The following is a 25,361-nucleotide window of genomic DNA, read 5'->3' as shown; positions in this document are numbered from 1 at the left end:
CTTTTTGGTTCTTGGCCAGTGGCTACCCCCAGACCCAGGTCCATGAGCATCCATGACCCATGTTCACAGCAGCGACGGCTTAGGAGATGCTGTGACCCATATCTGGATTCTCTGCATACCAGTGCTCAGGACTCTCTCAGAGGATGGAATATGCGAGTTCGCATCAAGTACCCCCACAGGGGTTTAGCCCCTAGTCCCCTGTCCATGAGACCAAATGCCACCGCATGAAGGAGCTGAAGGGACTTGGTGTGGACTTTGGGCCCGCCCAGAGGAAGCAAGTGACAAGCAAGGGTTTTGAGTTGATTGCTATCTCATACCACTGTGGCAGGAAACATGCAGAGAAGTCGGGGTCCAGGGTCACCCAAACATTTGTCTTTGAGGGGCATAGATGGCAATGCCTGGCCATCCTTGTGCTCCAGAAAGAGCTAGTTTTTGGTTAGTTTGTAGGCGACACTTGGCAGTGCTCAGGGATCACTCCTAGCTCTGTCTCAGGGTTCGCTCCTTACCATACTCAGGTGACCCTTGTGGTGCCGGGCATTGAACCTGGGTCAGTCGCGTGCAAGGCAAGCACCCTCCCTGCTGTCCCATCTCCCAGCCCCAAAGCCCTGTATTTAGTGGGAGACAAGAAATATTCTTGCTTGGAGGAAAGAAAGTTCTGGGATGGAGTCCAGCAGAAGCATCTGGCCTTGGGGAGCTGACACAGTCTTTGGGTCTGCTCGAAGTGGGTTGGTCAATGGGTGCCAGGAAGGTTGGGTCACATTGCCTTGGCTTTGGGGTGCTGCCTGTGAGCTCATGGGGCCCGGGGCTGATGGAGTGGGGGATTGTTCTGATGGGGCTGCACAGCGGGGCCGGAGGACGTGTGTGGTCAGTGAAAGGCCCCCTCACTCATGCCTCCCAGGGGGATTCCATGAAGGGGCCCGGTATGCTCATGTATTTATATGTGTGTGTTTATGTGTATTGATGTATATGTGTTGCATAAATATTGTGTTAATGTTTGCATGTATGTGGGTGTATGTATGTATGAGTGGTATGTGTTGATATGTGAATGCATGTCGTTGTGTGTTTGCACATGTAACATATGTATGCGTCTGTGTGTGAGCGTGAGAGCGCCCCCTGCTGCCAGTGCCCCTCCCCTGCTGTCCTGTCCCCTCCTGGCGGCCGCAGCCTCCTCACTGTCCTTTCTCTCCTCTCCCCCAGGCCTCCTGGCTGTGCCGAGGCCCCTTCTGGCCCTCTGGCTCCGGCGTCTGTCCAGGTAGGGATTTCCCTGAGCAGGGGGTGCTCTCCGGGGTGTGGCCTGGCAGGGAGCAGGGCACAGTACCCGCTTTCCTGACCCCCCCCCCACCTGCCTTCCCGCTCCAGGCCTGGCTGGTCTGCAGGATCTGCCCCCCCTGGCCTCCCTCCCATGGGACAGAAAGAGGGGAAGGGGGCCTAGTGGGGAACAGGCACTTTACCTGTGGGGCAGTGGGAACATCAAGAAACCTGTTGAGGGAGGCATAGGCTGCCCCGTGTGTGAGATGAGAGGCCTGCACATTTGGGGAGCTTTGGTAGGTGATGGCCCCCAAGGCGTGATCCCTACCCTTACTGTGTAGAAACAGCTCTGGGCTGGGAAGAGCATTTTGTTGGGGCTCAGAATGCACTGGGGGATGATGCCCGTGACCCCGTTTCTGTTCTCAGACACCGTCTCAAGCTCATAAGGAGAAACCGAGGTAGAAAGTCGGGGGTCAGGTAAGGGTGATGATTAGTGGACCCCCCCCCCCAGGCCTCATGCTGAATGAGCATTTCTTTTTTTTTTTTTTTTTTTTTTTTTGGTTTTTGGGCCACACCCGGCGGTGCTCAGGGGTTACTCCTGGCTGTCTGCTCAGAAATAGCTCCTGGCAGGCACGGGGGACCATATGGGACACCGGGATTCGAACCAACCACCTTTGGTCCTGGATCGGCTGCTTGCAAGGCAAACGCCGCTGTGCTATCTCTCCGGGCCCTGAATGAGCATTTCTAGCTGAGTTGGGATGATCCCAGCTCTCTTTAGGGCTGCTTTGAGGCATCCCTGAACCATCCCCCACTTTCAGCTCCTTGTCTAACCACTGCTAGAAGAGACTGGTCTTTGAGAGGTACCTGCTCCCTTTCAGGGTCCTGCGGGCAGTACTGGGGGGTCACCCCAGTCCACGTGGTCCAACCCACTTTGGGACACTGTCCCCTCCAGATAGGAAACCCCCACTTCCTGTGCCTCCTCTGACTTCATTGTTGGTTCGAAGCCGCCAGCAAGCCTCCACAATGAGCTCTTTCCTGTGCCCAATAATATTTTTCACTGGCTCTGCTGAGAGGGGATCTGGGAGCCCCAACCACGAATTTACAAGAGAGGTTAGCAGGGCAGAAATAAAACAGGGTAGGGGCCGAAGCCGTGGCGCAGCGATAGGGCGTTTGCCTTGCAAGCGGCTGACCTAGGGCAGATCTCGGTTTGATCCCCCAGCGTCTCATATGGTTCCCCCCAAGCCAGAAGCAATTTTTTAGTGCAGAGCCAGGAGTAACCCCTGAGCCTCACTGGGTGTGGTCCTTCCCCTAAAAAAAAAAAAAAAAAAGGAATAAAACAGGGTAAGGGGACTGTGGAGTGAACATGGGTATGGCAGGCAGGGAGTGCTGGGGATAGAGAGCCCCTGGCTGTGTCCCCCTGGGGCATAGACTTTGTGTAAAGAGTCACCAACTTCAGTTGTGTTCCCAGTGGGAAAACAGAGTTGTGTGTGTCTTCTCCGGTCCCTCTTCTCATCCCGGGCACTAGTTCATCCTTCCCCCCCAAAATAAGTGGAACCTCTTGTCTGTATAAACCAATAGCCATGCATGCAGATGGCATGGTAGATTATATGAAAAAAAAAAAAAACCAAGATGCCACCAGCCCAAAAAATAAATATTTGACCCAAACAGTAAAATAGTCAAAAGTAACAGGATTCGCAGTCAATAAGCACAGATCTGTTTTGATTTTTAGTTTGTGTTTATTTGAAGGTATTTTGTTTTGTTTTGAGGATGGCATGCACCTGGCAGTGCTCAGGGGTGACTCCTGCCTCTGTGCTCAGAAATTACTTCTGGTAGGCTTGGGGGACTCTGTGGGATGCGGGGTTCGAACCCAGATTGGCTGCATTCAAGGCAAGTGCAAATGTCTACAAAGAAACAGGGAAAAATACCTTGTAGATATTTAGGACATGCACCTGGATTTGTGCTCAGGGGTCACCCACGAAAGGACCTGGCATTCATGACGGGTTCCCACGCCCCGACAGTCACACCCACCCACCCTTAGAAGCTACTTTTCTGAGGTGGCCTTGCCCACCTGTAGTGCCGCTGGCAAGTTCTGGAACGTGACTTGGCTGACAAAAGGTCCCTCTGCCCCAGGTCACCTGCCCAGTGCCCCTTCATTCCCACAGGCGTCGATGCCAGAAATGTTTCTAGAAGGGCCGGTGGCACTGCAAGTTTGCGCAACTCAGAGACTGTCGTTAGAAGTTTTAGCTTGGGGGCCAGAGTGGTGGTGCAAGAGGTAAGGCGTTTGCCTTGCACACGTTAACCAAGAATGGACCGCTGTTCGATCCCCCGGAGTCCCATATGGTCTCCCAAGCCAGGAGCGATTTCTGAGCGCATAGCCAGGAGTTTTCCCTGAGCATCACTGGGTGTGACCCAAAAGGCAAAAAAAAAAAAAAGTTGCAGCTTAAATCCACCCCCTTACCACACCTCAAATATTCCTTTGGGGATTGCCAGATCAAAGCCCCCAAGCTCCACATTCCCGGTTTGCGAACCTTGGAACCCATAGTGGGTTATCACCCCTTGTCCCGTCCGTACCCTGGACTCTAGTCTGGACTCTGGGTGTGGGGGGGTACAATGACAACTCTGAGTTCTGGCCATCATAAAGGGTGTGTGTGTGTAGGAATAGAGGAAAGATGCTATTCTGCTGGGGACAACATGGGTCCCCAGCTAGCTTGGCTCTCACAGACATGTAAAATGAGGTTTGAGTCATTTGTGGGGAGTGTGAACCAGGAACCATAAACCGCGATCGCTCTCGGCCCCTCTCTCTCCCCATGGCAGATCGGTCCACACCTGTTTTGCTCCTCCGTGACCCCCCAACAGCCCGTCTCAGTTCGGGGCCAAGTTCTGCGTGCTGCTCCCAAGTTTGTGCTTCGTTGATCCGTCCACTGAGTTTCGGCCCTCACATCCCGGATGTTTTTCTGAATGAATGAGAATCAGGAGGTGCCAGTTTGGCAGGGCCAGCAAGCAGGGCACCAAGGCAGCATGGTTGAACAAACACAACCCTGCACACACACACACACACACACACACACACACACACACACACACACACACACACACACACACACATATACACACACATTCACTCCAGCTCTCAGCCCTGCCCTCGGTTAACTTCCTCCTATCCCCTTGTTTCTGGGTCCCTCTTACCAACTGGACAAGGTCCCCAATGCCGCTCAAGGGTCATGGAGTAATGACCACACCAGAACCTTATGGACCTGCCTCCAGGCTGTGCTCATTTTTTAGGGCCAAGCTTAAGAAGGTATCTGGGGGGTGCAGGGCAGGGCCAGGGCGTGCAGAGAGGAAATTTCCTTCTTTCCTTGCTGGGTGAGGAATCAAATTAACCCCAGACAGATCAGCAGGAGGAAAGGAGCCAATTTGATTATATAGAATGAAGACTGCAGGGATGTGGGTTCTGTGACGCCCCTTGGGGGAAGGGCAAGTGAGTGTGGGGGTTCAGAAAGAGAGAGAGGAGGGAGGAGCAGGAGACTGTCTCAGCTGTCTATCATTGCTGTCAGGATTGTTTTTTTCCCCAAGTCAGTGGCTTTGGGGCCCAACCCCAGTTCTAAGGGTCTTCCCCCTTTCCTCCATGTAGGGAGTTAAGGTTATGATGTACCTACAAGGATACACATACAGGGGGCCCATGTCCTGGGACCCTGGCTGAGACCAGGGATGGAACAGAACTTGCAAGCTGGGGTCATGGGAGCAGGACTGTGGGATACAAGCTCTCGTATATATGGTGTGGCCCCAATTGAGTGCTTAGGAGTTCTGCAGACCAGTCCCCAGCCTCCACATTCAACTCCAACTCATTCCCACAGGCGTCGATGCCAGAAATGTTTCTAGAAGGGCCGGTGGCATTGCATGTTTGCGCAACTCAGAGACTGTCGTTAGAAGTTTCAGCTTGGGGCCAGAGTGGTGGTGCAAGAGGTAAGGCGTTTGCCTTGCACACGCTGACCAACAATGAACCGCTGTTCGATCCCCTGGCTTCCTGTATGGTCCCATATGCAGTGCACAGGGAAACAGAGCCACTGCCAGGATGGAACTTGGAGTTTTCACGTGCTCCACCACCTTAGCACTCCCTAGCCACCCCTATCCTTGACGTCTGGGCCTAGATTCCTGATCACATTTGAGACCCTACCTCCAAAATACTTCCCATCCTATGGGGTCAAATCCCAGTGGGCCCTTTGGGGGAGGAAAAAAGGATATAAGAGAGCAAAGCCTTTAAAAAGGACATCTCTCTCTCTCTTCCTCTCTCCCTCTCCCTCTCTCTCCTCTCTTCCTTCCTCTTTTCTCCCTCCCTCCTCTTCCCATTCTCTCCCTCATTCCTCTCTTCTCTCCTCTCCTCTATCTCCCTCTCTCCACCTTTCTCTCCCTCTCCTCTCTCCTTCCCTCTCTCACTCTCTCCTGGGCAGCAATTCTGTGAAGTACCTGCTGTCTGCCTGCCCCATCCGGTAAATTCATCAGAAAAGCAGGTCCTTGGGGGGGGGGGGGTCCCCGAGTGATGGCAGCAGCACCTTCAAAAGTGCTTTGTGTGCCTATTTACCTCTTGGCTGGAGTGGCTAGCACGGGGAAGGTGTGGGGAGATGGGTGGTGCCTGCAGGGGTGGGTGCTTCGAGGAATACCAGTCTCATCTTTGAGGGCCCATGGAACAGCTTCCAGACCTGAGCCTCAGTTCCCCCATTTGCACACTGGATGGGCAGTCTTGGGCACATTGGAAAGGAAGACTCTCAGACCCATAAAGTGATGAGGTTAGGGTTGAGGCTCTTCCTGCGGTGCCAAGGCTTATACCCAGGCCTGCCATGGGGTCACTCTCCAGTGACCTCAAAAGTTGCTTGGGTTTTCTTTGTTGTTGTTATTGTTTTGCTTTGTTTTGGGGCCACACCTGGTGATGCTCAGGGGTCACTCCTGGTTATGTACTCAGAAATTGCTCCTGGCTCGGGGACCATATGGGATGCTGGGGATCGAACCCAGGTCTGTCCAGGGTCAACCGCATGCAAGGCAAACACCCTACTGCTGTGCTATCACTCTGGCCCTAGAAAGTTGCTTATTTATCCTGCAAATATCCGGCCACTTTTCGGAGCTCCCAGAAATTAGGAAAAGAGAAGCAAAGGCTTCTTGGAGGTTGTTCCTCCAAGGGGGGGGGGCTGCTATAACCCCAAAGGAAATATCCCCCATCCCCGACCACACTCACTTGTTGGTGTTACAAGGTCAGGACCCGGATTTTCCAAACCAGCCTTTGCCTCTGGGAAACTGCAACTTTCCCGCAGAACCTTCTAAATAAAACCAAGGCCAAGTGCAATGTTGCCAGGAGTGTGGGCTGGCAGTAAGGAGTGTTTGGGGGCATCGTTGGCCAAGCCACAACATCTCTGCCGGACTTGATGTGAGCTCCCAAATGCCCAGACCACCTACCCACACCCCTGGATACCCATGTGTGCTTGAGATCCACGAATGCCTGAAAATTTCAGCCACAATCCGCCTCCCCCCAAAATAAATAAAACTGCACATAGCTAAGAAAGAGAAGATGGCAATCTCTCCAGATTCCAGAGGGCATGCACTTAAGGGAAGAGTTAATTAAATGCCAGCCTGTTGGCACAGATGATCTGAAAGGGCGGGAAAGAGGCAGGAAAAGGCCTTTCTTCTGGGAAAGGCTAGCCTGTGGCCGGCTGCTTCTCTTCTCTTAGTGGGGAATGTTTATTCGAAAACTCCCCACGTCTATTGTACGATTCTGGCTTCGGGGAAAGAAAAGGAGCTTGTTCCGTGCCAGAGGGTGCCAGACTGGCATTTGTCCCCCCTGGGCAGGCCCTGCTGCATTTGGGCACTGGAGGTGACTGGTGAGAGCTGAGCAGTGCCCACGTGACTTTTGAAAACGGATGTTTTCTTTGATTTTATTTATTTATTATTTTTTGCTCCCAAAGCAGGAGTTTCCTCAGTAAAAGGCTGCTGGAATAATGGGGAAAGTTGTTTCTTGCACTCCCATGTAGAATTTTTTTTTTTACCCCGAGTGGGATGTGGGGTGCTGAGGGATGTTTATTTTTCTCTCTCTGAGAACAGAGCATTTGGGCCAGAAACTTTTGCCAGGCTGGGCTGTGCAGGACTCAGTCCAGACACATCTGGGAGTACAGTGGAGGGGACTGAGGGCGAGTCCTTTCCCCAACCACGTTTCCTAAAATGGTCCCTGGAATTTGGTGCAAACGTTCCCCCCTCCCCAGCCTATCCCCCAGAATAGGGTTCTCCCTGGTCCCTGCGCGATCATTAGCATCTATGAAATACTTCCTTCCAGGCCTCTTATGGGAAGAGAAATATTTGCCCTTTTGCCTGGGGTTGGAGGCAGGGAACAGTGAGGAGGATATATGTCATGGGCACAGGCTTCGACCCCCCCCAAATCCATCGAGAACCACCCAGAGTGGCTCCTGAGCCCAGAGCCAGGAGGAAGCTCTGAACACCCACCAAAAGACCAATCTGCCGCCAGCTCAGTCCAATCCCGTTGCTTCAAGGGTCCCTCCCGCTTCCTGTACCCCTGACGCTGCCCTAAGACAAAGTCCTTTATGCTGGAATTGTCACCATAGGTACCAGAAGTCCCAAAGGGTCATTGATCTCTATCACCAGCTTTGCTTACCCCACTCCATCCCTCTACAATCAGACCAACTTTCCCTCCAGTTTTTCTCGGACTCATTCAGTGTCCTCCTGCTGTTGATTCGGTTCTCCCTGGTCCCTCCCAAACACCTCGAAAGTGCGTCTTCATTCAGCATTTACAAAACTGTGGGTCTTACCTGAGGCCCCTCTTCTTTGGCTTTTGAGTTTCGCGCTTTATTGCTGTACATGGAGACTTGTGGACCCTTTGCTGATTCAGTCTCTAGTCCTTGAAGTCTTAAGTTGGGTCAGCCACTGGGGTTGGAAGGTTCTAGGTTCTGGAAGGATCTGGGAGGAGGTTGAGAGTTTAGCAAGGGCTGCACAGATGAGCTCCAGGGCACAAGGGCCTCTGCTGCTCAGTCCTTGGGGTTTCTATGTCTAGGTCCTGGGACACCAAGTGGAGTGGGGGTACTCGGGACACACCCCAACAGAACAGACCTGCAACCCTGGGTGCTCTCCCTTGTCTGGCCAGAGCTGACCACCTGGGTCACTGCACACAGCAGGCAGTCAAAGAGGAGCTGCTGAGGAGCAGTGCTCAGTACTTGGTGCTGAGTGCAATGTTTGGTACTGTGCCAAGTGTCTGTGCTTAGAATCAGGTACTTTGTTTTTTTGTTCGTTTGTTTTGGGACCATACTCGGTGGTGCTCAAATTACTCCTGGCAGACTCAGGGGACATTATGGGATGCCAGGAATCGAACCTGAGCCAGCAGCATGCAAGGGAAACACCTTCCCGCTGTGCTATGGCTCAGTGCTTGGTGATGAGTGCTGGGTGTTCAGTACTGTGTGGAACGCTCCCTGCCCGCTGCTGTGTGCTCTGTGGTGCTGTGCCGAGTACTCAACTGTTCTGTGTGTCTGCGCTCTGAGTTCTAGGCTAAATGCCTGTTCTATGTGCTCTGTGCTCTGAGTTCTGTGCTCTTTGCTCTGGGCTCTGGCTCGATGCTCTATGATTCAAGCTCTGTATTCTCTGATCTTCAGACTATGAGCTCAGTGCTCTGTGGTCAGAGTTGGGGCTCTGTGAAAGCCCGAGACCAGTTCCTTCACTCACTCTGTCACCATCTTTTTTGTCAAACTCCTGGCCACAGCCCGCAGGTACCTAGAAGGCTGGTCCATGGGACTCAGGTGCCAGGATTCACAGGAAAACACAGGATCTTGAGTGACCCCAAGCCCTGGGGGTGGGGTGGGTGATTGGACTAACTCCCCAAGAACCAGGCCCCCTCTCCATCATCCACTGCTGAGATCCACTTGAAGGATCCCTAGGGTCTCAGGAGCCACCCTGCTGGGCCTGTGGAGTATGGGGGCTGTAGCAAGGGGGAAGAGAAACTTCCAGAAGCCCCACATTCCACGGTCCTGGGGAGCAGAGTCCAGGGTGAGCCCTGGGGTGGTAGGGGCCTGGCACAGAGGGTGGACGGAGATGACTGTGAGGGTTGGGATCCTGCTCTGAGGGGTCTCCCCACATCCTGTGGGCCTTGAGTCCCGGGTTCTCTACAGCGAGCCCTTTGCTTTTTTAATTATTTAATTATGTTTTATTTTGTTGTTTTGGTTTGGTTTGGGGGCCATACCCGGCAGTGTTCAGGGGTTACTCCTGAGGAATATATATATATATATATATATACACTCAGGAATCACTCCTGCCAGGCTTAGGGAGCCAGTGCATATTTCCCACCACCAATATCCCCAGTTTCCCTCCCTGCACCCTCTGTCCATCAGCCCGAATGGCCTGGCCAGGTCCTGGGGGTCAGAGAGATAGCCTAGGGGGTAGGGCATTCACCTTGTTTAATCCCCCAACATTCTATAGGGTCCCTGATCTTTCCCCAGCAGTGACCCCTGAGTGCAAAGTGAAAGAAAATGTGGGTGCAGCCTGTGCTGTCAGGTTGATGAACAAGCCTGTCAAAGAACAAGCAAATGGAGTGGCTGAAAATATGCTCTAGGACCCAGTCCTAGACCCCTAGGGGGGGGTTGGGGGGGACAGGCCACACCCCTACAAAAGCCTTTTCATTATTGTTCAGGCGTGAAGGTAGCTGGACTCGAACCTCTTGTTCATGGAGTGTTGGAGGGCTGGGTGTTGAATTTGGGGTCACACCTGGCAGGGCTGGGGGTGTGCGCTGGGAGGCCCCAATGTGCAGACACATATTTCAGGGGTGCTGGTGAGCATGCTCTACCCTTCTGAGTTCTCATAACCCATGTTCGATCCTGATCTCTGGACATTAAGCCCAGAATTAGGGTCCGTTTGCCTCCAAATACTCCAGGGTAGAGGGCAGAGGGGTCTCTGTGTTAAGAGACACCAGGAAGTGGGGAATGGGGAGCTCTTGACCCAGCCCTCTTGGAAAGGCCTCATACAGGAGTTGAGTGTGGGAGGAAAGAACAGGCGTGTCAGGGCATGTGATGCTGGGGTAGGAGGACCCAGGGGCCTCGTCCTGGACGACTTTCGGGGAGACTGGGTGGGTGGGGTTGCCTCAGGTTAGCTGGTCTAGCATGCTCAGAGTTAGTAGGGCTCAGGCACCATTCCATAAAGCTACGGGGGTTGCCCCTGGACACTGCTCTCCCACTGCCCAGGGCTGTGACCTGCCTTGTGCAAGGAGGAGCTGGGTCTGGAATTCCAGGGTGAAAGACGCAAGTGCAGGGCAGAGAGCAGAGATGCCAGAGCCTGGACTTCCTGAGCAATAAGCCTGCGACTCGGGCCATCCCTGGCATGTTTATTTCTGGGCCAGTGCTGCCCTCCAGTGGGCAAAGAACTGAAACTGCTCAATGGGTCCTGCTCCTTAGATTAAATACAGTGCTTCTTAATTATTTTCTGTCATGCTCCCCTAGGAAGAAGAAAACATTTTTTGTGCGACTGTAAATAGTATCTTTATTTAAAAAAAAAATAACTTTAACCTGCAAAACAAAAATATATAAAATAATTTTAATGATGTTTTAATCAGAGGCAATGTCTGGATGAATGGCTACATTGAGCTCGTTTTGCAATGCGTAGCTTTTCGAAGCGGGGTTTGAAGCAGGACACAGCAACTCAGCTCCAGAGACATAAAGAGACATAAACACGGGCCTGGGCCTTATCTTGTTATGACAGTGTTTGCCGAGGTCAAGCGCGCCCACTTTACGGAGCCTCATGCCCCACTATATGAGAAGCACTGGATCAATGCCAGCCTGCCCAGAGCCCATCTTGAGCACTTCTAGAGAGTCCTCCCCAAATCAACCACTGCAGTAGGGGGCCCCAGGTCCGCCAAAAATCCTGTGGAAAGTGCTAGAATGTTGGTGCTGCCTGTCCCACGTGCTTCCTGAGCTTTCCACGTTGGACTAGTCGGGACCTTCAGACCCTCTCTTGGTGCTGTCATTTGTACCCTTAGGTGCGCTATCCGTGGCCGACCCATCCTCACCTGTCTCCTGGTTCTGTTTCCTTGCAGGAATCCTGTTCACAATGCTGGTGTTCGGGCCAGCCTGCGGGTTCATCCTGGGTTCCTTCTGCACCAAAATCTATGTGGATGCCATTTTCATCGACACAAGTAAGCATTGGGCATTCATCCAGGGGACACCCCCCCCCCCACACACACACAGCCCTCCTTCTCTTGGGGAAGCCCCAGGATGGCCCCTGGAGCCAGGGGTCAGAGGGCCCAGACACTCATGATCACATCTGCCTCTGTACATCAAGGGAGGGGACTCCCCCACACCAGCTGTGCCCCTGTCTCTCTGGGTGTGGTCTTTTTTGTTTGTTTTTGTTTTGTTTTGGGGTCACATGCAGCAGCACTCAGGGGTTCCTCCTGGCTTTACACTCAGAAATTGCCCCTGGCAGGCTCAGGGAACCATATGGGATGCTGGGATTCGAACCTCTGTCCTTTTGCATCCAAGGCAAATGCCTTGCCTCCATGCTATCTCTCCAGCCCCATCTGGGTGTGGTCTTACCTACAAGGTCTTACCGAGTCCACTGGGCCTTAGTATGGAGTACAGAGATGTAGATTGGGGAGGGAGGACGGGGGTGCCAGGGACAGGACACTGATGTGATCAGATATGTTTTCGGGCATGTGGATAGACCTTGTACAGGTTTGGCCACAATGACACACTTTCCAGTGTAGACTCTCAGAAATGGGTGGTGGGTTGGATTCTGAGGAAAGGGGGTGAGATACAGCCCGGAGCCTGCCTCACCTAACTGGCCCTGTCTCTGCCCCCCATCAGATGAGCCCAGCATGACCCTGGGAAACTGATTGGGGAAGCCCAGTCAGCTGGGCAGCGTTCTTTGTGGGGGGAGAGCCCCAAAAGAACCATACTGAGGGATCGCTTCACTTCACCCCTTCTCTAAAGCTGGGGCCCCTGCCAGAGGTGTGAGTGGCCCAATGGTCTCAGGATCTCTTGCTGTGTACCCTGTGACAGGTCCCTGGGAAGCTGCATGCTGAATGCACCCAACCCGCTCTCTGACCTGGGCAGCAGGGGAGCAGGGTGGTGTGGCCTTGGGGCATGGAACATGAGCTCAGTGGCCAGCACTGATGAACCTTCCAAACCCAAGTGTTTCTACATACCCAAATGCTCCACAAATGTGGGGACCAAGGTGGTATGATGGAGATGGAGAGGCGTGGCTTGACCTGGCAGGGCGTGGCTTCTTTGAGATGGGGTGTGGCCTGATGAAGATGAGGGGCTTGGCTTGATGGGTGGAGGCGTGGCTTAATAGGGCAGGGCTTTTTTTGAGATGGGCATGGCTTGATGAAGGTGAGGGGCGTGGCCTGAAAGACAGAAGGTGTGGTTTGACAAGTGGAGGCGTGGCTTTACCTGACAGGGCAGGGCTTCTCTGAGATGGGGCGTGGCTTTACCTGGCAGGGCGGGGCTTGATGAAGGTGAGGGTGTGGCTTGAAAGACAGGAGGCATGGTTTACTATGGGCATGGCAGGGCTACTTTGAGATGGGGCGTGGCTTGATTAAATGAGGGCGTGGTTTGAAAGTAGGAGACATGTTTGACTGTGGGCGTGGCTTGGTTTGAGAGGAAAGACTTGATGGCAATATTCAGTGGCTTGATATGTGGGCATAGCTAGACAGAGATGGGGTGTGGCCTGATGAGATGGATGTGATGAGATGTGGCCTGACTTGCCACCTATCATGTGTCTCAGGCTGATGATGTTACTCAGGCAGAAAATGCAACTGGGGCAGTGGAAGCTTCTGCCCAGAGCAGAGGCTGGATGTTCTCATGGTCCATTGACCACTCATGCCACATGGTGTGGCCTGGCCCTGCTGACAGCTCACTCGCGTGGCCATCTCCTCCAGCTCTGGAGCTGGTGTGCTGAGTGCCACTGATTCAGGGTTCCCAGTGGAGAAGGGCTCCCCTGCTCTTGACCCGGTCTGATCACCCCCCAAGGTCAGCAAGCCCTAGGAAATGGACATCAGGGTGGATCCAGCTCGGGGATCCCCCAGGAGTGAGTGCCCTACGGGGAGGGTGAGTGAGGGAGTCCTGAGCCCCCAAATCCTCAGAGCTTCATCTCTGCTGAGATTTAGCAGTGCATCACAGCCTCTGATGCACTGGGAGTGAGCCAGGCTCCTTGGCCCTCTGCATCAGGAACAAGGGCATGACCAGGGCAGGGGGGTGGGTACCTCACAGGCTTAGAGATGCTGGAGGTGCCAGATGTGGGCGCAGTTCCACCATCTTCCCAGCAGAGGGTGTTGGGACCTTGCCCGAGACTCTGGGGACCCACCCAGCTCCCCCCAGAAGGCTCATCTCTTCTCCCAGGAGGCTTGGTAGAAACAAGTACCCTGGTTCTCCATCCATCATCTCCTGATGGTGCAGAGTTGATTCATCCATTCAAAAAATAATGCGGTTTTCTATCCAGTCGGGTCCCTTTGACTTCTTTCTCCCGGTGAATCCTACAGGTCTCTTTCCTTATGGCTAAGAGTGTTTGTTCCCAGCTCTCAGGCGGAGGAGAAAGTGAGTCAGGTGTAGCCTTTAGGCATCTACAGTGGTGGGCCTGGCTAGGGGGTACCTGGAGTGGGGACACTGCCATGGTGTTGAGTAAGCAGGATGAGACACGCACGCACGCGCGCGCGCGCACACACACACACACACACACACACACACACACACACACACACACACACATCCAAGATTCCAGGGATTAGAGCCAGCTGCTTCTGCTACTCCAAGGGCAACTGGAGACCAATGAGGGGCAAAGATGGGAGGACAGGGCTCCCCCCATGCAAAGGGGGCTCCGGAGAGGGGTGTGAGCTAGAGCTCACCATTTTAGCTCATTATTTCACAAATGGGGGGCTGACTCTGGGGAAACTGGGGGACTGGGGACTCCCCCAACCCAGTGCCTCCTCCTTGGGGCCCCCAAGTGCAAAGGGGGCTATTATTTGGACCAGGCTCACCCCTGTCCTTCCTGGTATACCAACACCACCCCTGATTTGGCCAGCACCCCCTGATCCTGGACTTCGACTGATCCAGCCTCCTAGGGTTGCGCCCTTGGTCACAGTAGAAAGAGGGTTTGGGACCCCCTCACATACAGAAGGGGTCACATGGGACCCCCTCTGGCACCCTGGCTGCCGGCTTCAGGTTGCTCCAGCCCCTGGTAAACAGCAGGGGTCAGGGGAACTCAGCTAATGTAGAACCCCCAGGACCCCAGGATCAAGGGGCAATGTGGGTGGGAGCCCCACTTCCTGGGTGATCGTCCCCTCTCTGTCTCCCAAAGAGGACAGAACCTCTATGAGCGGCCCACCTTTGGGGGCAGAATTAGAGAGTGGGAAAGGACAGGAGACACAGGGGTGTGTCTTGCTCATCCACATCCAAGATCCATGTTAACCCCCTTCCAGTTCTGTCTGTGATCCTTTGGCTTCTCTGTGCATCTGTCCAGTCCCTTTCTGGGCTGGCTCCTCTTCCCTGTTGAGCTGGTGGCAGCTCAGTGTGGGAAGAGCAATCAGAACCTGGTTCATGGAGACCCCCGCCCCTGCCAGCAGGCACCCCTCACCCTGATTTCCCATCACAGGCAACCTGGACATCACCCCAGATGACCCTCGCTGGATCGGGGCCTGGTGGGGTGGCTTCCTCCTCTGTGGCGCTCTGCTCTTCTTCTCCTCGCTCTGGATGTTCGGTTTCCCACAGTCGCTGCCCCCGCACCCCGACTCGGGCCTGGAGAGTGAGCAGGCCATGCTGCCCGACAGGGATGGGCCCCCGAAGCCCAGCAACGGGGTGGTGCGGCACCCGCTGCACCCTGACAGCTCTGCCTCTTGCTTCCAGCAGCTTCGAGGTGAGGACTGAACCTGGTGGAAGTGGGTGTGGTGTGCCGGAATGGGCCTCAGAGCTGGTACAGTGCCGGGTACAGCTGGTGGTGGGTTCTCAGGTCCACTTTCCTGCATCAGAAATGAACCCAACTCCTTGGTTTGGGGGATCACATTCCAAAAACTTTAGGGTAATGAAGGATAAAACGGGGCCAGAGTGATAGCACAGCAGGGAAGGCACTGACCTTGCACACAGCTAACCCAGGTTCAATCCCCACCATCCATAGGGTCCCCTGAGCCTTCTGGGAGTGATTCCTAAGTGCAGAGCCAGGAATCAGCCCTGAGCACCATCAAGAAGGTTCCCAAGTGCAGAGCCAGGACTAATCCCTGAGGACAGACAGGAGACAGCCCTGAGCACAAAGATAGGAGTCAACTCTGAATACCACCAGGAGTTTTTCCTGAGCTCAGAGCCAGGAGTCAGTCAGCCTTGAGCACTTCGAGTTGGGCTCCTTAACCAAAGCCAAAGGGCTTCACCCATTCCTGTGGCCTGCAGTGATCCCCAAGGTCACAAGACACCTGTTATCCAACCCCGTGTTCACCTGCATCACGTTGGCCGCCTGCATGGAGATCGCAGTGGTGGCCGGATTTGCCGCCTTCCTGGGCAAGTACCTGGAGCAGCAGTTCAACCTCACCACCTCGTCTGCCAATCAGCTGCTGGGTGAGCCCCCCTCGGACCCTGGGCCGGGCAGGTTGGGCTGGGGCGAGGCGGGAAGACTCACAGCCTAATCCCCGCAGGGATGACAGCCATCCCCTGCGCCTGCCTGGGCATCTTCCTGGGCGGACTCCTGGTGAAGAAGTTCAGCCTGTCGGCGCTGGGCGCCATCCGCATGGCCATGCTGGTCAACCTGGTGTCCACCGCCTGCTACGTGTCCTTCCTCTTCCTGGGCTGCGATACAGGGCCCGTGGCCGGGGTGACCGTCCCCTATGGAAACTCGTGAGTGCGGGGTGGGGACCCACTGCTAGGGGAAGACAAGGGGAGGTCCCGGTTTGATCCCCAGCAAGCAGAGTGTTTCTCTGAGTCCCACCAGGAATGAGTGAGCCCCCAAAACACCAACAAAAATTTATGATCTTTTTTTTTGGTTTTTAGGCCATACCCGTTTGATGCTCAGGGGTTATTTCTGGCTAATCACTCAGAAATTGCCCCTAGCTTGGAGGACCATATGGGATGCCGAGGGATCGAACTGTGGTCCTTCCTTGGCTAGCGCTTGCAAGGCAGACATCTTACCTCTAGCACCAACTCACTGGCCCCCAAAATTCATGATCTAGAAATCAAATTTTCAAGTCCTGTAGTTTAGGTTGTAAGAGGGTCAGGAGGGGGATGAGGGCGGGAGTGGCAGGCTCTTTAAGGGTTGTGAGGCTCTTTAAGGAAATCGGGGGGGGGGGGGGGGCCGAAGTGATAGCACAGCAGTAGGGTGTTTGCCTTATATGCAGCCAACCCAGGACAGACCTGGGTTTGATCCCCAGCATCCCATATGGTTCCCTGAGACTGCCAGGAGTGATTCCTAAGAGCAGAGCCAGCAGTAACCCCTGAGAGCTGCTGGGTATGGCCCCAAAACAAAAACAAACATAGGAACTAAGGGGGACGTTCGAGGCTTTAGGTCCCCCCATGCTCCCTGCCTTGAGGGATATGCTGGATCCGGTCACAGTCCACCCCCTCTTTGTACACCCTCTTATGCCTCTCTCTGACCTCTGATGGGGTCAGAGGCAGAAAACGGAGCTAGGCTGCTCCATGCACAGGGGTGCAGGAGGTTGGAAGTTGATAGGAAGGGGGTGCAAAGAGCTGCCTTAGGGCCCAGCACTCACCAGCCCCCTTTCTACCCCAGCTCAGCCCTGGACCCCTATGCACCCTGCAATAAAAACTGTGAGTGCCAGACCGACACCTTCACTCCTGTGTGCGGGGCCGACGGCATCACTTACCTGTCGGCCTGCTTCGCGGGCTGCAACAGCACGGTACTGACCCCTGACCTCTCCCCTATGATCTCTGACCTCTCACCCAGACCTCTAACTTCTCATCCTGACTTCACCTCCACCCTCTTACCTCACCTCTGACCAGTCATCCCAACCTTTTATCTCAGATCTCCAGTCCAAGATAGTTCATCCAGAGGCCTAACCTCTTCCCCACTTCTCTGCCTCTTGGGACCATCTCTGGCCAAATTGTAGGGGGGGGCTGGCAGATTCTGGTTCTCAGACCCTGGAGCCATAGTATAGTGGGGAGGGTGTTTGCATTGCAGGCTTCCAACCCAGCTTCAATCCTCAGCATCCCATAGCGTCCCCTGAACCTGCCAGGAGGGATCCCTGAGCAATGCCAAGTGTGGTCCCAAACAAGAAAAAGCCCCAATGCCAGCAGATGCTGAGTCACCGGCTCCCCCTGCCCTACCCCTGCCTGACTTCCCACTGATACCCCTCCCCGGATGCTCTCACACCCAGGAACACACCAGATAGCACCTCTGCCCTGTCATCTTCATCGTGGCAGGCTGTTTCCACAGCCCTGTGCCCCTTTCCTGGCTGTTCTTAGCAACCATAAGTCAGATCCAGGTGCCAGAGTCCCCAGAGTGCCTGTGTTTAGATGCCCATTTGGCCACACTTCCTTCCAGTTTGTAGCATTCCCATCATTTCCGTGTTCTCTCTCCCGTCAGCCAACTCCTAGCCACCTCTCAGAACCCTACTCAAATTCCCCTGCCACCGAGGGGAATCTCTCCTTTATTCCTTGGGGTTCCTGGCTTTGCAATCTAAGTCCCTATTCCTCCCGGAGGTGACTTTTTCGGAGCTCTGCTAAGATCTACTGTAGCTGTTTGCTGCCCACCCCAAGGAGCCCCTCTGGCCTCCACTATGGCTCCCAGCTCCAATGGAATCTGGGACTGAGGTAGAGCGAGTCTGTCTAGAGTCAAAATCATTTGTCTTGCCTCTTCCCCCAGTGTCTTGGGGGAGTAGCCTTTGATTCAAAAGAAGAGAATTGATCATTTATTTTCATTTTTCCAAAGATTTGATTTTTCTCGGATTTATTTTTTTCACATTTACTTTCCTAGCCAGCTATTAACGTTTTTCTATAGAGAAAATAAATCACCAGGGAGGTGGGGGTAAGGGAGGGGGAGTGGGTTGCGTTGGGGAGAAACTGTTTTCGCAAATTAGATGATAAAGCAATTTATTTCTATGCCTGGTGATGAAATTTTGAGAGCCCAGAGAATGGTTGGAATAAGAACGCCAGCTACAATTTTTCATGACAACAGTTTCATTAATGTTTTACCATCCCCCTCCGAAACAGAAGTTCTGCTATAAATCACTCAGGGCTATTGTCTTATTATGAGAATTAAATGAACTCAGTAGCACTGAGTGCCCAGAGTCCAACCAGGCAAGGCACCATTCCAGAACATTCTCGAACATTCCAGAATATAGCATTGCTTTGAAACTCGCGTCTGCCACCCCAGCAGGGTTAAGGCCTACAGGGGACCTACTTAGGAGTGACCAGCTTCTCCCTTCCATGAGCCTCGCTCTCCACCCCTGTGGCTCAGCACCTGGTGGGTGGACAGCATATGGGAAGGGCTGAATGACCCCAGCCCGTCCCAGGAACTCGCCAATGGCACCCACAGTGGCTGGTCCAGGTAGTGTCCCCCACCCTGCAGCGATCCAGCAGGATACAAAAGGCCATTTCTGGGGCCGGAGTGGTGGCGCAATGCAAGTGGTAAGGCATCTGCCTTGCTGGCGCTAGCCTAGGACAGACCGAGGTTCGATCCCCCAGTGTCATATATGGTCCCCCAAGCCAGAAGTGATTTCTAAGCACATATAGCAGAAGTAACCCCTGAGCATCACCAGGTATGGCCCAAAAACAAAAACAAAATGCCATTTCTGGCTCTAAGCTTCCACCCCAGGGCTTCTGGGCCTCTCCTCTTTCATCCCTCCTCAGCTACCAGAACCCACAGTGGCATCACCTGAAACAGGGTCACCCCCATCTTGCCTCCCAAGACCCCCTTAAGATCCCAGCCAAGCAGCAGGACAGGAGGGCAACCCGTGGGTCCCCCGACCACACCCTGGGATAGAGGCTGTAGCCCCCATTGTTTGTCTTCTGGGAAAGACAATCCTGTACCCTCACTCCCCTGCACCCCACCTCCCCTGTACCCCACTTCCCTCTCCTAATTTCCCCCTCTCCTTGCCCCCAGAACCTCACTGGCTGCACCTGCCTCACCAGCGTCCCACCCGAGAATGCCACCGTGGTGCCCGGAAAGTGCCCGAGCCCCGGCTGCCAGGAGGCCTTCCTCATCTTCCTCTGCGTCATGTGCCTATGTAGCATGATTGGGGCCATGGCTCAGACGCCATCCGTCATCATCCTCATCAGGTAAGCAGCCCGGAAAACCCACCCAGAACACACTCCAGCGGGAGGTCTTCTCTGGGCCCCCTTGAAATGGGCCATGGTAGGTCTGGGGGAATAGTCTTAAAAACAGGCTCCAGAAAGCCCTGGGGTGTGAGCAGGGCAGGGGCCAGGACTGGGCCCAACTGGGTGGATGGGGGTCTGCCCACCCTTGGGTAACTATCAGCTGGCTAGGACTCTGTGTTCCAACTGGAGACACTGAACCCCACGTCCATGCTGCCCAGGAACACAGAACAGAAGCGGTCTCTAGCCTTGTTCACAGCTGCTTAGGGCTGCCCAGCTGGATCTGGACCTTGTGGGGGGCAAGGGGCATGGCTACTAAATATCCCCCCACTCTGCTTGCAGGACCGTCAGCCCAGAGCTCAAGTCCTACGCCCTGGGGGTGCTCTTCCTCCTCCTTCGGCTGCTGGGTATGTCTCTGTCTCTCTGTCTATCTCACTGTCTCTGTTTCTCTCTCTCCCCACTCCAGTAATCAAGTAAGTGCTTAGGGACATGGTGAGTTGACTCTCTCTGGGGTAAAATTCATTTTTGGGGAGTGGGGTGTAGGCCACACATGGTGATGTTCAGACTTACTCCTGACTCAGTTCTCAGGGCATTCTATGGGATGCCAAGAATGGAACCCAAGTAAGACCCATGCTAGACAAATGCCCACCCTGTTGTCCCCACTCTCTAGCCCCAGAAATTGGGTTTACACAGTGACCTCGGGCATCACTAAGGAGTCTCAAGGCCAACCCCCAAGGGGTGCCACTAAACCACTGCCCCATCCCCATGGCCCTGGACGCAGGCCATTGGCCCCAAGTTCCAGTTGATGCCGTGTGACTTGGGGCCACTTCGGGGAGGTCCCTGAGCCCATCCTTCATGCTTGCAGGCTTCATCCCCCCGCCACTCATCTTTGGGGCGGGCATCGACTCCACGTGCCTGCTCTGGAGCGCCTTCTGCGGGGAGCGGGGTGCCTGTGCGCTCTACGACAACGTGGCCTACCGCTACCTATACGTCAGCATCGCCATCGCGCTCAAGTGCACCGCCTTCCTGCTCTACACCACGTCCTGGCAGTGCCTGCGGCGCAACTACCAGCGCTACATCCAGAACCACGAAGGGGTGCTGAGCAGCAGTGAGTTCTTTGCCTCTACCCTGACCCTGGACAAGCTGGGGAGGGACGCGGGCAGCGCCCAGCACACGCATAGGACCAAGTTTATCTATAACCTCGAGGACCATGAGTGGTGCGAGAACATGGAGTCTGTTTTATAGCAGCTGCCCCATCCGGCGGCCACACGGTCACTTTTTTTAATGCTGACAAAAACAAAATGACAACAACAGCAACAGCAGCAACAGCAACAAAATACCCAGTCCACGAGGCCCACACAGACACACACAAACACACAGACACATACCACTATCACATCATCCCTGCCCTTTGTTTGCCTCAAGATCAGAGACTCGGGCCAGCTTGGACCCGGACCAACCATCTAGGCCCCCAAGCACTTGTCCAGGAAGGGCAGGGTGGCCCGGACTGGAGTGACCGCTACAAGCAATTCTGGGCCACTCAGAGGACAGATGGCCCCGAGAGATGCACAGATATACCGTTGCACAGGGTTGGGTTTGGTTGTTGTTGTTGTTGTTGTTGTTGTTGTTGTTGTTATTGTTGGAAATTGCATAAAAGGAGCCCGAGTTGTCCTACTGGCCGGGACAAGACGGGGCCCCCCAGAGCGGCCGGTGTTGCCGCCTCTGACCTTCGCAATAGGGTCCCTGCGTGGTGGCTCAGCTGCCGTCCACCTGTGGATCCGTGGCCCACCTGGACGCCTCCCAGACTGGCCTCGGCGTCTCCGGGCCCTTTTCACCAGCTCCATCTCCATGCCCAGACTGAGGACCCACAGGGAGCCGGGTGAGGGGGGCCATGCCGCCCCCTCGCCAGCACCCCCCAGCCCAGCCCCACAGAGCGACCTCAGGAAGCCATGAGCCCACCTGGCAATGACTGGCCGTGCTCAGAGCCGGGACCTCAGCCGTGTCCAAGTCATTTGCTTCGACATCTGCCAAACATTTTGCCATTTTTTAAAAAAATAAACAAACAAATAAAAAATAAAAAAACCCAAGATGAGGCCCCCCCACACATTTCCAGCACCCTACCCACCAGACCCTCCTCCCAGTTTTTATCGTCGGCCACACTGGTGTTTGTTCACAGTTCCCCAGGCTGAACATCTTATGCTGTTTGCTTTGACGTTTCTCCTTTTATTTTATTTTTTAAATGCACCAGGAAAAAAAAAAAAAATATATATATATATAAAATGTATTTCGAGGGATGCAATTTATCGTTTGTAATTTCTTTTCTTTTGATTTGATTGGTTTGTTTATTTTACTTAATGTTCATTTGCATGGTTTTAAAATGAGTTCAGCTTGGCCCAAACACACCTGTTACCACCAGCACTTCTTGCGTGGTTTCCCTGTACTTCTCATGTGAAGGAACAAGTATTAGCTATGGTGGCCTCAGCAGACATGTTTGTGGGTGCTCACAGGTTCCAGCAGGACTTGAGCAGGGAGCTCCTGGCTCCCTCCCTGTGAGCACTGGGGCCCCCTTCACCCTGTCTGAGGCCCAATTCCCAGGGGAGATTGGCAGTGGTGGAAATCAGAAGCCCTGCAGCACCCCCAATTCCTGCCCAGGGCAGTGTGTGTGTAGATTTCCCCAGGCATGGCATGAAGAGAAATAGCTGTGCTGGCTTCTAATTCAAAGTGCCCCATTTCTCCATCCAGCTCCATGCCCAGTCCCTAACATGCCAGCTGCCCCTTCTAAGAAACAGGCACACCTTCCTGCTTGCATGGGCCAACTTGCTGGGTTCCAAAATGGGGAGTAGGGAGCAGAGTCTGGCACCCCAGAGACTGGGGTTGCCATGCAGGCTTAGAGTCCCCTCTGTCTGTGGCATTTGCGGGGCACTGAACTGCTTATCCCCTGCCATCATCGTGTGTCCACTGGTCTGGTGGGCTGGAAAGATGGGACAGAGTGGGGTTGGCGGGGATTCAGCTTGCCTATTTATGGGCACAGTGGCTCATCTCACTTCTATCAGGAACAAGGGCCAAGCCTGACCCCCTAGGCCGTGGGAGATGGGTCTGCCATGAGCCGGACATGGGGGGCTTCATCATCCCTTTATTCCCTGTGGTGGGTATGTGAGCCACAGACTCATGTGCTCAGCCTGGGCCACTGGGCAGGAGGTAAGTGCATGCCTCGTGTCTCTGGAGGAGCAAGATCCGGCCTGGGAGGTGCAGGAAGGAGAGAAACCAAGGCTCAAGCATGGGTCTCCCTGGGCAGGTGACCACCAGCCATGTTTCCCGGCACTACTGAACCCTTGGTGACCCTCAAGAACCAGAGCTCGGAACCAAACCTGCCTCCATACACAGCAGGGCCACCGTGACTGTTCTCTTCCAGGGTGTCCCCTTCTGTCGGCCTCGATGGAGTCCCTGGATGGGTTCTGTCTGCTTCTAAGGCCAGCTGTGGAGCATCAAGTTTCATTGGGGTCCCTATCATGAGGCCAACAGTGGCTCTGGGGACCATTGGTTTTTTGTTGTTGTTGGTTGCTTTTTTTTTTTTTTCCACATGCTCACAGTAGGGACCTTGAATCGGAGTTCACCTTCCGACAAGAGCCCAACGTGGGGGCTTACTCACGGGCTGAGGGCACATGGCAAAAGGCCACAGAGTCATGGGCCATGAGCCATTCAGGAAGCAGCATACCTGAGGACACCCCAGAAGTGGGGTCCAGATGAGTCAAGGCTTCTGCCACCCACTTTTCATGCTCAAGCAAGGGGGTGTCTCATGTCCTTGACTGACAGAAAACTCAGTCTTGGGGAGACCCTCCACCAATTCACCCCATTCTCACCTCGCTCTGTGCCCAGAACCTCCCCAAGTAGACCGGGAACTACTCCGCAAGAATTGACAAAGAACCAGAACTCTCCCCCCCAAGAAGCTCGTTTGAGAGGGGACCCCAGAGCTGGCCATGAGCACCCTATACACACACCGTGCTGTGCACCACTCTTGGGCGCAGAACAGCCTTGAACAAAGTTCAGGGCACCCCAGGCCCGCAGTATCGGCGACACCTTACCTGCCTTCCACCTCTGCCTTCCCCACCAGCCACACACCAGTCTGACCTTGGCTCCCCACTCCGCTTCTTCCTGCACCTGCCAACCCACCCCAGGCCTCTTTCCATCCCAGCACCTCTCGCTCAGCTCCCTGCGGAACCCCCCTAAAGCCTGAGCCTGTGGAAGTCGAGAAAAGATGCTTCGTGCGGTGGCTGCCCCTGGCCCCATCAGCGGCAGTGCCAGGACCACAGCCTACATGGCCTACATGTAGGCCCCAGCCAACAGCAGCAGAATGAAGCCAGTCAATCCGGCCTGAAGCCATACCTGTCTGTGTGTGCTGTCAGGTCTGGAAGAAGGCACTAGGTCCCCCCACCCCCAACAAGAGCCATTAGTCCTAGCATGCAAGACAGGGCCCCACTAGCCAAGGGCCTTCCCACAGCAGCTTTGTGCCCAGGTGCGCTGGGACAGACACAGGAAACATGCTTTCCTGAAAACCTGCCTTCCTCTGAGAGCTGGAAGTTCGGATGTCGCTCCTTTGGGGTTCAGGGGAGCAAACACCCCCCCTGCCCACTTTGCGGGTGGCCCCGGTGCTGTAGAACCAAAGGAGCTTGTGACAAAGGCCACCAAGACCCATCCCTGTCTCTTTTCCCTCCTGGCCCTTCTTCCCTCCCCCTAGGCACCGAGTACCAAGACATTGAACCCGAGAAAGCGTGCCCCGAGCCCCCTTCTCCCTCTGAAGAGTCCTTCGTGAGCAGCTGAGGGTCCATTCCTCACAGAGCACACCGCACCCCGGCTGGCCTGTCCTGAGGGAGCATTCCCAGTGCCCGCCACAGGCCTGGGGCTAAGCTGTCATGGCCCCTGGAACCGACAGTGACTCTGCCAGGGGGATGCAACTCCCCGGCCACCTGATGCCCGCCCCATGCACTCCAGTGGGGTGACCGCTTGAGGAACCACCACCCCCCTCTCAAATACTGCTCTCAGCACTGCTCTCCAGCTCCTCTTCAAGCAGCCCTGGGATGGATGTGACTAGGAAGGGGTCATCTCCACGGCCCCCCTGCCTCAGCCCCTCTGGGGCATGTGCCTCCCTGTCCTCTGCTGCTTCTACTCTCCCAGGGAGCCCTTAGGAACCTGCCGTGTCCCCCGTGTCCTGTGCGTCTATTGGAATTCAATTAAAAGCTCTATTTTCATTCGTGCACTGTCTTATCTGCCTGGTGTCCTGGGGCGAAAGGACTCTCGGGGAAGGGGGAACACGCATGTAGAGCCTCTCCCATCTTACAACCTTACACACACACACACACTGCTTCATATGGCCTCTGTGTCCATCTCAGCCTTGACCCCTTCTTGCCCCCTCTTACCTAGGGTTCACCCCCTTCATGTGTGTCCTGACCCACCCAGGTGGGGCTCCCATAATTCAGAGCCTGGCTTTTCTGTTGAACCCAAACCCTCTCCAGCAACCCCTCTGTCTCCCCTCTTTCTATGACCCTATGACCCTAGCTCGAATGGGAGGAGAGTGATTGTGACAGGTCTGCCTTCTCCGAGGCCCATCACGTGTCTTAGGGGTGCTCCAGAATGCCGTTTACATTGTGGTGTAGGGTTTTTCCTGAGCTGTCTGACTCTGGGCATCTGTGGGGAGGCAGGGGAAGACTGAGCATAGGGCATCTTTGAGCCTGAGCCTCACAGGTAAGCTCCTGTCTCCTCTGCTGACTCTCTCTCTCCCATTTTCATCCTGACTCGCTGTGCCACGTTCTTTGTTCCTGGGAGTCTTTCTTCCACACTGAG

The 25,361-nt window shown here is 54.6% G+C and overlaps 1 protein-coding gene across 2 annotated transcripts in view; it reads left to right on the top strand.

Annotated features, from left to right (window-relative positions):
• The window catches only part of SLCO3A1 (solute carrier organic anion transporter family member 3A1), a 51,986-nt gene extending 27,211 nt beyond the window's left edge, over positions 1–24,775 (top strand). Inside the window, exons 3-11 of one of the 2 annotated variants that reach the window (XM_049783295.1) lie at positions 11,315–11,413; positions 14,866–15,126; positions 15,651–15,815; positions 15,893–16,091; positions 16,981–17,107; positions 19,312–19,487; positions 19,866–19,930; positions 20,389–20,631; positions 24,259–24,775. In XM_049783295.1, coding sequence (XP_049639252.1) covers positions 11,315–11,413; positions 14,866–15,126; positions 15,651–15,815; positions 15,893–16,091; positions 16,981–17,107; positions 19,312–19,487; positions 19,866–19,930; positions 20,389–20,631; positions 24,259–24,341 — 1,418 coding nt within the window. In that variant the 3' untranslated portion in view covers positions 24,342–24,775. Of the gene's footprint in view, positions 1–11,314; positions 11,414–14,865; positions 15,127–15,650; positions 15,816–15,892; positions 16,092–16,980; positions 17,108–19,311; positions 19,488–19,865; positions 19,931–20,388; positions 21,942–24,258 lie in introns of those variants that run through there. The other variant, XM_049783294.1, reaches the window with a different exon arrangement.
• The last annotated feature ends 586 nt before the right edge of the window (positions 24,776–25,361 follow it).

This window comes from Suncus etruscus, chromosome 11 (assembly GCF_024139225.1).
Source record: "Suncus etruscus isolate mSunEtr1 chromosome 11, mSunEtr1.pri.cur, whole genome shotgun sequence".
NCBI classification, from domain to species: Eukaryota; Metazoa; Chordata; class Mammalia; order Eulipotyphla; family Soricidae; genus Suncus; species Suncus etruscus.
This window is presented reverse-complemented; position numbering and strand designations above follow the sequence as displayed.